Source organism: Drosophila nasuta, chromosome X (assembly GCF_023558535.2).
Source record: "Drosophila nasuta strain 15112-1781.00 chromosome X, ASM2355853v1, whole genome shotgun sequence".
In the NCBI taxonomy this organism is placed as follows: Eukaryota; Metazoa; Arthropoda; class Insecta; order Diptera; family Drosophilidae; genus Drosophila; species Drosophila nasuta.
This window is the reverse complement of record NC_083459.1, coordinates 4,383,647-4,398,298: the sequence shown is the minus strand read 5'-3', so window position 1 is coordinate 4,398,298 and position 14,652 is coordinate 4,383,647. Positions and strand designations below refer to the sequence as shown.

The 14,652-nt window shown below is 41.0% G+C and overlaps 3 protein-coding genes across 6 annotated transcripts in view; 1 reads left to right on the top strand and 2 right to left on the bottom strand.

Moving 5' to 3' along the window:
• Positions 1-14,652, top strand: part of LOC132796135 (GATA zinc finger domain-containing protein 14) — a 221,033-nt gene that overhangs the window by 12,381 nt on the left and 194,000 nt on the right. For 3 of the 4 annotated variants that reach the window (XM_060807194.1, XM_060807191.1, XM_060807190.1), the window contains one exon: positions 11,042-12,160. In XM_060807194.1, the coding sequence (XP_060663177.1) occupies positions 11,064-12,160 (1,097 nt within the window). In that variant the 5' untranslated portion in view covers positions 11,042-11,063. Of the gene's footprint in view, positions 1-11,041; positions 12,161-14,097; positions 14,458-14,652 lie in introns of those variants that run through there. The other variant, XM_060807193.1, reaches the window with a different exon arrangement.
• Positions 4,586-9,498, bottom strand: LOC132796201 (3'-5' RNA helicase YTHDC2). The gene is made up of 4 exons (XM_060807283.1): positions 8,767-9,498; positions 7,655-7,862; positions 5,458-7,588; positions 4,586-5,404 (listed from the first exon to the last, which is right to left on the bottom strand). The coding sequence occupies exons 1-4, from the start codon at positions 9,388-9,390 to the stop codon at positions 5,395-5,397; spliced, it is 2,973 nt and encodes a 990-aa protein (XP_060663266.1). The 5' UTR covers positions 9,391-9,498; the 3' UTR covers positions 4,586-5,394.
• Positions 9,705-10,765, bottom strand: LOC132795351 (uncharacterized protein C9orf85 homolog). The gene is made up of 2 exons (XM_060806014.1): positions 10,562-10,765; positions 9,705-10,505 (listed from the first exon to the last, which is right to left on the bottom strand). The coding sequence occupies exon 2, from the start codon at positions 10,476-10,478 to the stop codon at positions 9,762-9,764; it is 717 nt and encodes a 238-aa protein (XP_060661997.1). The 5' UTR covers positions 10,479-10,505; positions 10,562-10,765; the 3' UTR covers positions 9,705-9,761.

Genomic DNA, 14,652 nt, shown 5'->3' with positions numbered 1-14,652 from the left:
TGTCCGTCCCTCCGTAGGAACACAGAGATCTCGAAGACAATAAGAAAGAGAGATATCATTTTTTTTTATAGCACTTGTTATATTTGCACGCAGATGAAGTTTGTTTTAAATTTTCGCCACGCACGAATAACAAGCTTAATTTTGAAACTGGAAACTTTTGTCTGACAATATGGTATTTTTAGTATGGTATATTTTGAATGTAGTATTTCATCGATTTACCAAATATGATCTTAGGTATATTTGTAGTTTTTTTTAAGAATAAGAATAATAATTAATATAATAATAATTAATTAAGAATAATTATTTTAATAGTTAGAATAGTTATTTTAAAGAGATCCTTCATTTTTATGTTGATATTAATTCCAAACTGAATCCAATTTAAATGCAGAAAAATGGGGTAACGAGTAGTCAACATTCTATTAAAATAAATATAATTAGTGGGCTGCCTAATTTGAATTCTAAGTAAACTTAAATTTAATAAATAGCTGGAAATAAATTGAATATTGTTGGTTATCAGCACAAATATATTTTGGAATCGAATACAGAACTGTTTAAAATGTTTGCAGAGTTGTGTAGACAGCACACAATAATACGCTGGCTGTGGCTTGTTCTTGGCATTATAATTTCATGGCCAAGAGGCCTCGTCATTGGGACTGGCTCGAATCGGAGGCACATGCGACTACAGTTAGCTGGCGGCTCTCTGCAATTTCGGCACGGCTAACAGCCAATAAGAAGCCGAAGCTGAAGGTGAAGCCGCAGACGCAGTCGGAGTTGGAGTTGGAGTCGGAGACGAAACCAAAAAGCGAAACCACAAAAACCAATACGCAATTGAGGCATGCGTCCATCATAGCAAAAGATTGATGATTGTCAAGGAGGAGGAGGAGGAGGCAATAGAATAGTAGACTTGGCCTAGAAGCTGGCCTGGTGTCTTGGCCATGGCCATTACACGTCAATCTGCTGGCTGAACATCATCAATTTGCCGCGTTTGCAATGAGTGTCAATTGTGGGTAATTGAACCGAGGCGAGAGTTCAAAATCAAAGTCAATTGCAAAATGCCGGCATTTATTCACACAACACTCGGGCATGGCATTCACAAGCACTCATCTCCGTGCATTCGAAGAGCACTCAATTGAGCAGTCAATCGCAATAAGCAACATCAACAACAACAAAAACAGACAACGGCGAGAAATTTGAATGAAATGCAAGGCGCGCACTAATGGCTGGACAATAAACTTGGCTAACAAGTGGAAATGGTAACCGGCATTTTCTGTTTGCCAGTTGCCGGCTTGAGTTGAATGAACCACTTGAACCACTCGAACCACACCACAAACAGCATCCATCGTTATTCAGTTATGCAGTTGTGGGTCAGCTGCGGTGACAGCGAACGGACAACAAACAAATGAACCATGAACGTAACGAGTCTTATCGCAGATTCAATACAAAATCTATTATTACTTACTGTTCATTTGAACTAGTGCAGAAAGAACCAGTTCGTCAAAGTTACACTCGCTGTTTTGATTATTAATTGATGCATTAGAAAGTACATTAGTAAAGTACTTTACCTACTTTAAGTAAGCATGGAACTAGTTCTAGTTCCAGTTCGTGATTGAACCGAATTATATGATAAGTATATACACCCACTCTTAAGAACTAGATGATGTATTGAAAATGTTCACGTCTCTCCTCTGTGGTTCTCAAATTGTTAACTTTGGCAATTCATTTACCAAATGGAACTGGAACTGAAAACTACTATTACTTACTGTTCACTTGAACTAGTGCAGAAAGAACCAGTTCGTCAAAGTTACACTCGCTGTTTTGATTAATGTTCGTTGCATTAGAAAGTACATTAGTAAAGTACTTTACCTACTTTAAGTTAGCGTGGAAATAGTTCTGGTTCCAGTTCGTGATTGAATAGAATTATATAATAAGTATATACAAGCACTCTTAAGTATTAGAGGATGTATTGAAAATGATCACGTACTTTACCTACTTTAAGTAAGCGTGGAACTAGTTCTAGTTCCAGTTCGTGATTGAACCGAATTATATGATAAGTGTCTACGGACACTCTTAAGTACTAAAGGATGTATTGAAAATGATCACGTCTCTCTTCTGTGATTCTCAAATTGTTAACTGAAAACTATTATTATTTAATGTTCACTTGAACTAGTGCACAAAAAACCAGTTCGTCAAAGAAACATAAGCTCGCTGCTTTTGATTAATATTCAAAGAATTAGAAAGTACTTTGTAAAGTACTTTACCTACTCGTAGTCAGTATTCTGGTTACAGTTCGTGATTAATTGAATCTTAAATTGTTAACTTCGTAAATGAATTTTCTAAATGGAATTGGCACTGAAAATTGGAATTGATTAACAACTTTTAGAGGCTCTTATCAGCGATTCTCAAATTACTTTTCTCATATATGAGAAGTTTTTTTAGCTGTTACTTTCAAAGTCAGTCATCAAATATATATTACAGACCTTAAATGTAAACAAGTAAGAAAGCTACAGTCGAGTGTACTCGACTGTGAGATACCGGCTACCCATTTTGAATAAAAGCAATATATTTTGCGGTATTATTCTCAAAATATACCAAATATACTGCAAAAATACTAAAAATATACCAAATGGTATATGTGGTATATCGAAATAGTACCGCATTCAAAATATACCATAGACGGCACAATATACCAGATTGTTAGCCAAAGCAACTAAGACCCCTAGTAAGTAGGCGTTTTTGCCCATACAAAAGTATTTCTTTAATAACTTCGACAATTTTTATCTGATCGCAACCAAATTTTTAGGAATCATCATGTAGTTATTATTATATACCAAAATTTGCAACTCTAGCTTAAGCTAGCTTGTTATTCGATTTTTTTGATTTGCGGGGGCGGAAGTGGGCGTGGCAAAAATTTGAAACAAACTTGATCTGCGTGCAAACATAACAAATGCTGTCGAAAAAATTATAGCTCTATCTCTTATAGTCTCTGAGATCTAGGTGTTCATACGGACGGACGGACAGACGGACAGACACACAGACGGACATGGCTATATCGTCTCGGCTGTTGACGCTGATCAAGAATATATATACTTTATAGGGTCGGAGATGTCTCCTTCTACCTGTTACATACATTTCCTGTCGGCACAAAGTTATAATACCCTTCTACCCTATGGGTAGCGGGTATAAAAAGCTTAAATATTTCCTATAGCTTTAAATGCAATTATTTCTGAATTATAATAAAGTACTTTACTTACTACGTACTATGTGATTATTTGATAACGATCACGTCTCTGCGATTCTCAAATGGTTAACTTCGTAAATTAATTTACAAAAGGTATATTGCTTTAAACATTTCCTAATTTATTTGCTTTGCTTATATATGTTTTATTTATAAATACTTGTTAATTGTTTGCATATCATAGTTTAAAGAAATTAAAAGAATTCATTTCATTGACAGAACCTTGATGGCTTCACACTATTAAAGCTTACGAAGCTTAAATTCTGCTCACTGATATTCACTAATGAAGAATATACTATACAATATACATACAATATTTCCGGTCAAAAAAAAATCTAAACATATTAATTATGTAAAAGTATGTAAACTTTCCAGTGATTCTTAATTGTGTAAAATATACTTTAATAAAAAAGAAATATGTCCTCATGATATGAGATTGAGGCTTGAATAAGTTGCGCTAAAGTCTGTTGTCATGTTGCTGCACTGGTTGCTTAATAAATCTAAAAGTTTAAAAAAGAAAACCTGATATAACAAATTTAATATTGCAGATTGGCAGTTCAATTGCTTTACAGCTAGTTCGAGGTCTTATGATCAAATCACCCGATCGATACCAAAGAGTGAGAGAGAGGGGGAGTGGGTGTGTGAGAAAGAGAGAGAGAGAGAGAGACAGTGAGAGAGTTGGACTGAGCTGATATCAAAGACAGTTGAAAGGCGCTGGCAAAGCTGAACTAAACAATGGCAATGATTGCCCATATCTAAGTAGAGCAATACTTGTGGGTACTTTGGAAACCTGCAGTCTGCAACCTGCAACCTGCCACTTCAACTGCCACTTGTTGCTCGCAACTGAAAGACAGAGAGAAGCAACAACAACGATCAACAACAGCAGCAGCAGCAGCAGAAAACAAGTAACAAATTAATTTCACTTTCTTTGCTGCTGTTGCACGTTGTCTTTATGCATCACACACAAAATTGCCTGTCTTGCCATTGTTAAGAGATCAGCTAGAGTGAGAGAGAGGCCGAACGAGACAGAGAGAGAGAGAGAGAGGGAGAGGGAGGGAACGAGAGTCGCAGGTTTATTGACTGCGCGCATGCGGCAAACGTTGCAGCGTCGCCTCTATGCAATTAACTCCGTTGTACTCCGCATATATATGTACATACTATATATAGAGTCTGTACAATAAATGTATACAACTATTTTAATATTTGCTATGCGCCTCAATGGGCTGCACTTGGCCCTGGAGGCGGCCAAAGCATGCGGCACAATGCCAGCTCTCTGTGGCACTTGTGGCACACATATTTTCACCCAAGAGATAAAAAGAAATAAAGTACACTTAAATACAATTCATGTCCAGTGCTTTAAGCACTCGTTTATTACATGGTAACTAACATCGAGAGTTTGCCAATGACAACACGATCGATCCTCATACACACATACATACGTAGTATAATACTCCAAGTCTTTTCGTCAGCCTCCATTTAGATCGCAAGTGACAGCACAGATACATAAATATTATATACTACAACTACTTTATTTACATCAATATACAGAGGATCACAGCTTATTTAAAAAACAATACCAACAGACAACTTTCAATCAGAATGCTGACTAAACTGCGAAAGATATTGAATTTATATAAACGCAGCATTTTAGCTTAATGTTTTCACATAAAATATACTATATCATTTATTTATCAAATAACACAGCTTAATTCAACCAGACGGAAAAAAACTATTACTATAATAAATATTTCATTTCGAACTTTGACTATTTTTGCCTTTGGTAGTAATTGAAATAAGCTGTGATCCACTATATATATCTATATTTGATCTTGTTGTCTTTTCTTTCACAAATGCTGTGCAATAAATAAAAAAAAAAAAAAAATGTACATATATGACTCGAATTTTTGTTATCACAAAGGAGTACTACACATAATATATAGTATATAGTATAATAAAGTAATTTCCAATACTAAAATCCTGAACAGCCATAGATTTCTTTGGATTAATACTAGAGTATTAATTGTACTTAGAATACACTCTCTTTCTATATATATAGTATACATGAAATATGTTGAGTTTTGTTGTACATTCATTTTCAAATTCATTGAGTATTTCTCTTGATAGATGGTTTCTTCACTCCACCGCATAATAAATCTCTTCTAGTCTAATCTAATATTCAATTATCAGTTGTGTACATAATATTTTCACACAATACTACTTACAACCCAATATCCTTTGAAGACAGACCCGAACTGCTCGCATTTAGTTCGAGCAGCGTCTTTACATGCTCCGCGCTGGGACAGCGATCGACGATCATGAGACGCCCCTCGACCATGTCCATAAACTCACCGGCCAAATGTTGGCGCAAGCTCATTAGCTTTTGTCCCAATTTGCTGTCCACTAGCACACGTATCCACGAATCGATGTACAGCAGCGATTTCTCAACGCGTTCCTTCGGCTTTTCCTCCGCGTCCGTGTCCGCCTCCGTCTCTGCCTCATCATCGTCGCCGTCTTCTTCTTCGTCAGATTCATCTGTTTCCACTATCAGCGGATTAACGACTTCCAATCTGGCCACCTTGCCACACTGCAGTGCCACCATCAGAGTGCTGATCAATGTGACCTGATCAATGTTCGTAATATGTCCGCCATTGCGCGACTTCTCGTCAAAGATCAGCCAATCGGACAGATCGCATTTCGACTTCTTGTCAAAGCACAACGTCATGCCCGAGTTGCGGGACAGCTGCACCAGGGGATCGCCCTCGGCGATGAAGCGACGGCGGCCATTAAACGGACGATCAATGTAGCAGATCTTCGGATACAAACCGGCAGCCAAACACATGCGCAGCACATTCATGTCGCGATCGTTGCGCGAGACGAGTCCCATATCGTGGCATTTGATGGCGCGACGCAATGAATTGCGCACCGTTTGCACCGTGGCCACAAACAAGTCCATCAGCTTGTAGGACACATAATGCTGATCGCAATAATCCTCAGCGGCCCGTATGCCCATCGATCGATGATGCACATACTCCGTGTAGAGCTGAAGCATGCCCAGTGAATCACTGCAGCCATCGAGTGAGAAGATCTTGCGTGCCTTGCGCTGTTCGTTGCGTGCCCCACGATCGACGGGCAACACGAATGGATCGCGCACCGAGTAGAAGGCGGCAATGATGCACATGCTGCCGGCACAGCGATAATAGACGCTGTACACCAGACACTTGGCCAGCGACACATTCAACGGCAGCTCGGCAATGATGCGTCCCAGTTCCGTGACACTTTCGTCCTCGTTGAGCACATGCAACAGCTTTAGGTTCGCACAACTCTTGGCCACCGCAGCCGTATCGGGAGGATCGAGCGCGAGTGCCAAGAACTGCTCCAAGCGACGCTGTGGCATCGCAATCTTGGCCAGCAGACAGATCTCGTCGAGGGTGGTGCGCAGCATTTCGGGCACAATGAAGCGCGTGAAACTGTTGAACTGCTCGCTGCTATACAGACGATAGCAGATGCCATTCGTGCGACGTCCGACGCGTCCAGTACGCTGCATTGCATCCGCTTGGGAGATCCACGCACAATCCAGCTGCGAGGCGCCCGTCTGTACATCGTAGTTCTTCATCTTGGAGCGTCCCGTATCGATGACATACAACAGATCCGCAATCGTAATCGACGTCTGTCCAATGTTCGTGCTGAGCACAATTTTCAGCTGCAAATCGGGATGAACGCGGAACACTTCGCTCTGCATGCTGCCCTCGATTTGGCTGTGCAGCAGCAGCACTTTAATCAGATGCGATGGCAAAGTTTCCTTCAGCTGATCGCGCAGCATTGTCAAATCCTGATAGCCAGGCAAATAGACAATCACAGCACCCTTGACGCCCTGATGCAACAGCATCTCGAGCAGCGACACAATCAACGCATTGTCAATGTTCGCCTCCTGTTTAAGCTGAGTGCTCAAATACGCATCGAGCAGCTGCTCCTGTGTCGGCTGCTCAACGTGCGCCAGCATCTGCAGCATTTGCGGTGTGCAATAGCCCGTCTCGTGGAGTATGTGCTCCAGGGAATAGACTTGCACATTGAAGCTACGTCCCTCGACATAAAGCACCGGGGCACCATTGAAATAGTTGGACAATGCCTGCAGATCCATGGTAGCGGACATCAGTATGACTTTGAGGCGACGATTGCGCTCCAACTCCAGCTTGACGGCGAGCAGTAGAAAGTCTGTATTGAGATCACGATCGTGCACCTCATCGATGATCAGATGCGTGGTGTTCGCAAAGAACTCGTTGCCATTCATGGCCAACGAACGCAGCAAGCAGCCGCTGGTGGTCAACGATAGCACAGTATTGTTGCTGTGCTGGCCTGCAAAAATGAGAGAGAGAGTATTTCAGCATTCGTTGTGGAAATTTTAAGAGATTTACTACTCACTCTCCATGCGTATGATATAGCCCACAGTGTCGCCCAGCGACTCGCCGCGTTCCTCGGCAATGCGACCCGAGACACTCACAGCGGCAATGCGACGTGGCTGGCTGACCACAATGCGCACCGGCTGGCCACGATCTGTGGCATGCTGCAGCAAGAACTGTGGCACTTGAGTCGACTTGCCGGAGCCAGTTGCGCCATTGATGATGATGACCTGTAACAGAAGGCGAAAATCATTAGACAAAGATGTTCACCATATATCTGGTTGTAGTATCGATAGTTGCATCTACATCACAGATAATTGCCTAACTTACCATTTAAACAAATTCTACACAAATTTAATTACAATTGAATTTCATTACTCATTACAGTTTGTGTTTGAGATTCATGTGTAGTTAGCAGCATTTTCTTGTACCTGCGATTTGCAACTAAATTCAACATATTTTAACATACATTTTAGTATAGCTAACTGCTGTTGTGCACTTAAATGCAAAAACCAAAAATTCAAAAGTTCCATTTTTTAGTATATTAAGTAGCGTCTTTAAACACCAATTATGCGCTTAATTGCAAATCGTATTTCAATCAAATCAACTGCAGTTCGTATGTATAATTAATTTATGTGCAGAACAGCATTTGTGCGCTTAATTGCAAATTGTATTTCGCACAAACGAACTGTATTTTGTATATTTATTTTATGTGCCATGAAATATAGTTACACTTATCGACAGTATAACATTTCAGTTCATTTCAGTAAGGCACATAAACGGAATTTTTGAGTATTCAATTTTATGCACTTATCTGTGATGAGCATTTTAATGTAACTGCAGATATGAACATAATACGTATTATATCTAAATCTACATTTTAGAGAAACTATATAATTTGCGCTTTAAACGCAATGCATAAAGCATTTATCATAGTTGTACAATTAAACATAGTTGCACTTATCGACAACTTACTGTAAATGCATGGCATTTAAGTAGATTTTTGAATGAACCTGCGAATTGACACACTTATCTTGGATGCTACTTATAAAATACATATACATATGTATATATAAATATATCATTTCTAAGATATATATCGTATTTTTCTGCATATCACATCTTTATATTTACCTGCTGCGATTGGAGTAGCTGCATCAACTCGTCCCGCTTGCCGTAGACGGGCAGCTGCCGCTGCTCGGCGGCCATGGCGCGATTGGGACGTGGTTGGCGCGGCACACGTGGACGGGCTACCAGGCCGCCACCTGGCAGAGAGAATTCGCCCTTGTGGCGCGAGATAGGTGCCAGCTGGCGACGGTCGAGATCCTGGAGGGATTGCTGCAGCGACACTTGAAGGAGTGGCGACACTTGCAGCTTAACCATGACCGCCAAGTGGCGCATTTCGGCGCCGTAGCCACTGGCGTCCTTGCGACTGATTGTGAGCACACGGTCGCCGTTGGTGCTGCGACTGCGCGTCTTGAGGCCGTGCTGGCGGGCAAATAGATGGATCTCTTTGCGCTGGGCATTGGTGAGGCCGGTGAACTCTTCGGTGAGCGCGTCGCTCTTGAGAAACTCGAGAACACGATCCTGCATTACAATTTGTTCGCTAAACGTCAGTTTGCTTTTCTCGTTGCTAGCCTTTGATTTGGTTTTTGGTTTTGCTTTGGCAACTGTTGAAGTTGACAGCAGTTGTGCGGCGCCTTCGTCGTTTTTCTTGTTGCGGCGCTTACGTCCACTGCGTTGTTTGCCGTTTGCCATTGTATTTTGTTTTAATTCAAGTTATTGTTCGTAAACATGCACAATTCAAGAAATTTTGCGAACGACGCTAAACACAGCCAGCCAACAGCTTAATGTTGTTAAATGTGTGCAGAGTGACGTATCAGTTAGCTTAAGGATAGCTTCAAAGCGATTATATATATTCGATTACGCTCAACAGCAATTTCACCATCATTTTAAATTCAAAGCTCTGAGCTTTGCGAAAGCTTGCGTGCGATAGCGTTTGTTTATTTTTTACCGCTGCTGATAATCGTTTTGAAATGAAAGAAGTCAGTTTACGATATTCAAAAAAAAAATATATGTATTAATATATTAACTAGTGTATATGTAAACAAATAAAGCGAAGATGGGTGTTATTTTTTCGCAGGCAGATCTTTTGTTTTCACTTTGCTAGCCACATCACTGTCGGTGTCGTCGGAATCTAGTTCCGAATCATCGTCATCGTCATCATCCTCCTCGTCATCGTCGTCATCGAACTCATCGTCATCGTTGCCCTCTTCAGCTAGATTCAACTGCTTAATCTTCTCGAGCAACTCTTCTCGTGTGTGACGTACTCGCGTCGCCTTCTCTTGTGCCTCTTTCGCTTCCTCGTCCAGCGGCTCCTCTGCTTCAGCTGCCTCTTGTTTGCGACCCTTCTCCATAAAGCGTAAAAACGCACGACGTTTGCGCTCCGAAAACGATTTAATCAAACGATCCATCTCCACCTGCAACTGTTGCTCCTCCTGCGGTGTTGGCTCCGGCGCCTCAATCGCCACCTCGTCGGCGCTCTTCAGGCACTTCGCGCACACATGATCCTTGACCGCGCAGTCGCGACAGATGACATGATACGCCTTGCGAACCGTGCGTTGTTGACAGCGGGCGCAGGTCTTGGCCTGTGTGAGGGGCTTGTACTTCTTGTATTTGATCTTCCACTCGATGACCTCCTTACAGCGCTGGCACACCGTCGAAACATGCATCTTGTTGAGGCGCATTTGCTGTGGCGTCTTGTCGTGCAAATCGTTCTTGAATACATGACGATTCTTGTGTTTTTGTGCACGTGTGCGACTCGCGTTTCCACGCTGCGTGCTCATTTTCCCCGTCTGTGTGTGTGTATGGTGCTGCAACGCAAACTGTGAGTGCAAGCACATGTATAAGTTTATTTTATTATACTAACCTTTTTACAATAACAAATTAATTGCTCGCTGTCTGTTCAGAAAAATTAAGATGTTGCCAAACAGCAAGTCGGTTGGAAATGAATGGCAAATTTATCGATAACTGTTTTACTCAATTTGGTCAACATGTGCGCGGTTGCGTCTGAAAGCTGCTTGCTATCTGCGCATGTTATATACCCTAAAATGCCAGATGTGTACTTTGCTGTAGCACACGCTAATAAACAATAGAATAGTTTTATTTTTTTTATTAATTTTATATTTGTATAAATTTCTTAAATTTAAACTTGTCATCGATAACACTGCTGAAAGCAATATTCAGTAACGTACTCATACACAAGCTGCTTGCTATGTGCGCATGACAAACAGCTGACGCTGTGTTGAAAATTAAATGGCGAGCAACGACTGTGGTGTGTTTTTAATTTAAAAATACTATACAATTATTAACTTTTATTAATTGTTGTTACAAATTTGTGTGCTTGCAGATAAGGCGCTGATGCAGTCGCCATGCGCGATCTCAAGCAGCGCTTGTTCGATCTGTTGCGTTCTGGCGGCATTTCCGTTGGCGACAACAACAATGCCGGCGGCAACAGCAGCAGCAATAACAACAACAACAACAACAATGGCATCTCTCACCCTCAGCTGCTGCAGCAACATCAACATCATCAGCAGCAACAGATGATTTATTCACCTCTGCAGCCGATGCCCAAGCCCAAGAAACTACACGAATACACGGCCGCCGACTGCAATGCGGCATTTCTTCGCAAATATCACGATCTGAGCATTAGCAGAGAGCGGGACAGAGACAGAGATAGAGATGCCGACAGGTTGTTGCGCGAACGAGATGGAGAGATGGAGCGTGGACAGCGGGAACTCAACAACGGGGCTGCCAACGTGATTTATTTCAACGAAAACTTATCGATGACCAGCAAATACAATGTACGGCAATTTCCCCTCACACGCTACCCCTCCTGCCCACTGAGCAGCTTTGGCATTTCACCCCATCGCCAAGGTGGAGAGGGGGGCAGTGCGGGCAGCAGTTTGGCCGAAGAGGACACGGAAAGCGACCGTTATAATTTTTGCTCGGACGAGGATCAAAGCAGCAATGCACAAACGCTCAAGCTGCGTTGCCACAAACTGTTGCATCTGGACACCGAACCCGACGATGATGATGACGAAGATGTGCCGGATCATAATGGATGTGAAGGGCATAACGAGCGGAACTTGCAACACATCGATGACGATGAGCAGCCCGAATCCGAGTCGCAACTCGACTCCTTTTGCACGCTCTGCACTTCGACGTTCAGCTACAACAAATGTTGTCGCTTCTGCGACAATTCGCTCTGCGGTTCCAAGTGCAACTCGGAACGTGGTTCGCATGCCAGTCGCCTTAGCTGCAATCTGAATGGATCGCAATACCCTGGCGGCGACAACAACGAACTCGATTGCAATCCCCAGCAGTTGCAGTTGCAGTATCATCATCAGCAGTTGCAGCTGCAACATCAGCAGCTCCAACAACAGCAGCAACGTTTTGGCGGCAGCATGAGACTTTTGACTGCTCAGCAGCAGCAGCAGCCCAAAATCGCCGCATCGGCAGCTATCAGGTATGTTATTTACTATATCTTGCCCGTTTTTTATACCCGTCGCCCATTGGGTAGAAGGGTATTCCAACATTGTGCCTGCAGGAATAGAAAGCGTAATTTTGACTATCTGGTATATTTTGTACTCTATGGTATATTTTAAATGTATTTTAGTATTTTTGCTGCATATTTTTGGTATATTTGCATAATATGATTTTTATTAATAATGGATAGCGGGTATCTCGCAGTCGAGCACACTCGTAGTTTTCTTACTCTTTCTTTTTTTTATTAATCAGCAATACTGCCAACAATATCTGTCCGTCTTTCTATCGCTCTTAACATCTATATCTTAGAGCTACAACATTCAAGTTTGTTGGTAAAAAACAGAAAAAGTGTATTTTAGAATTAAATCATCCGATTTCCATACGAAATTCAATTTCCTTCATCAATTTTGTGATTTGTTTTCAAACAATTGCATGATTTTCTTGCATGCTAGATTGTAACGTAAATTTCTCTCACTAAAAAATAGGCAATATTTAATTGCAGTAATTTTAAGTGTAAGCAATTTTCAATCTTGTAAAAATCGCCCCAAAAATAGTTGCCAAATGGTATTGCGATATTTTTATTAGGTTTTTGGGTAATTTCTCTCGATGATTGTTTTCAAAATTTGAGTCAGTCACGTGCTCCAATGATCGAAAGAGACGCTGCCAATGACCAATAATAAGATACGAGTTAAAGAGTTTTTCATCATCATCGATAATGGCGTTGCTAATGAAGTGTTTTCATAACTCTATTCAATTGTGTGGACGGCCAATCAAATATGCGACTAATTAGCTGCACTCTTGATTGATGGCATTTAAATGAGCTTTTCTCGGTGTCAACCACATGAGAGAGCAATGCACAGAAAGCTTAGTTCAACTTGACGAATCTCAACTGAACTGCGCTGAACTCAACGCAAAGCAACTGAATTAAAGCCAAAGCTATAATCATGCATAAGTATCTTAAGCTGACCAATATGCGACTTAAGAGTACATTCACATACACACACACTCATACAGTATGTGTGTGTGTAGTCGAAGAAACGTCATTACCGTTAGAAACCTCAGCGAACAAAAGCTGCTGCCTAGAAGCGCATGACGCGGCAGCCATAAAAACATCAACAAACACAAGCTCGATTGAATAAAATTAAGTAAAAATTAAAAAAATCTGACTCAAGATAAGAAAACGGCAAAAAATATGTGTAAAAAAAGGAACGAATATTCCCCGACCATCGTATACTCTTTCCATTAAGTGAACTCATTACAGAAAAAACTAAATTTATATTAAATGGACTAAGAGAGAATGTAAACTATCAATGTGTTTAAAAACTTGTATAATTTTTGCTTTATTTACTTATGAAATTTAATGTCACTTAAAATGTTAATTAATGAAATTGAAGCTTTATTTATGTATGCAATTTTATTTCACTTGAAATGTTTAACTACATTTTGAATAGTTAGACCCTAAACTTATTCTTATTTCAACCGAAATACTTAATAAGCCGCAAGGAACAAGAATAAATGAAGACTGCAGAAAAAGAAAGAGTATAGGCGATACAAAACGTTAAGAGCGAGCGAGCCAGAGAAAGAGTTCAGCAATGCGCAAAAAGCGCATCGGAAATCAACCACGCACTCACACACGTACACACAAGCAGAAAATAGAAACAGAAGACAGCAGTAGCAACAACAACAACAACAACAACAGAAGCAACTCGCATGTAAACAAATAGGCAAAAGCTTAAAGCTTTCTCGTCGCTAAACCGCTGCTGATGCTTTGCGCTTTTGAGCGCGCCAACCAGCCAACGAACGGTAAGCAGCGACGTCAGCAGCGACTGCAGACTGCGGCTTTAACATTTCTTTGGCGACCGGTGGCCAAGCAAAGTCGAAGTCCGAGACTCGAAGACCGCAGACTGAAAGAGTTGCGGCTCAAACAAGCGTCGACCATTGTTCGTGTAGCACGTGCCACACACCAGCCGCATGTTGGTTGTGAATTTTCTGCGATTCTTGCGCTAAAGAACAACAACAACAATAAACACAAATTAACTGTTGTTTTACATTGTGTACAAAGCTTGAGCAACACACTTGTAGTTTTAAGTTGTGCTTTTTTTTTTCTTGTGACTTCTTGTACTCGAGTTTGTAATCAGCACAATCGATAACGACGATAACGATAACAATGTGTGCGTGTGTGTTGTGTTCGTGTTGATTTTAAAGTTAAAGGAAATGCTTAATGCATAAATCTCGATTGCAGTGCGCCATTGGATATAACATACTATCTGTAAGAGTGTAAGTTATAAATTCTTGAACATACTAAAAAGGAAATTAAATTAAGAGTTTGGATATTTGATATTCTGAGACAATTGTAAAATAGCAAACTTCCTTTGCTTTCTTTCCCCTTCTCTTTCACCCACTCACCTCACCTTTCTCCTCTTTCTATCAAGGTAATAACGAAAGTTAGCTTTGAAATAATTTCTCAATTAA

Coding starts and splice junctions, on each gene's coding strand:
- LOC132796201 (XM_060807283.1), bottom strand. CDS start 9,390: ATGGCAAACGGCAAACAACGCAGTGGACGTAAGCGCCGCAACAAGAAA. Junction 7,863..8,766: donor AGCTACTCCAATCGCAGCAG/GTAAATATAAAG, acceptor CTTCTGTTACAG/GTCATCATCATCAATGGCGC. Junction 7,589..7,654: donor CTATATCATACGCATGGAGA/GTGAGTAGTAAA, acceptor TCATTTTTGCAG/GCCAGCACAGCAACAATACT.
- LOC132795351 (XM_060806014.1), bottom strand. CDS start 10,478: ATGAGCACGCAGCGTGGAAACGCGAGTCGCACACGTGCACAAAAACAC.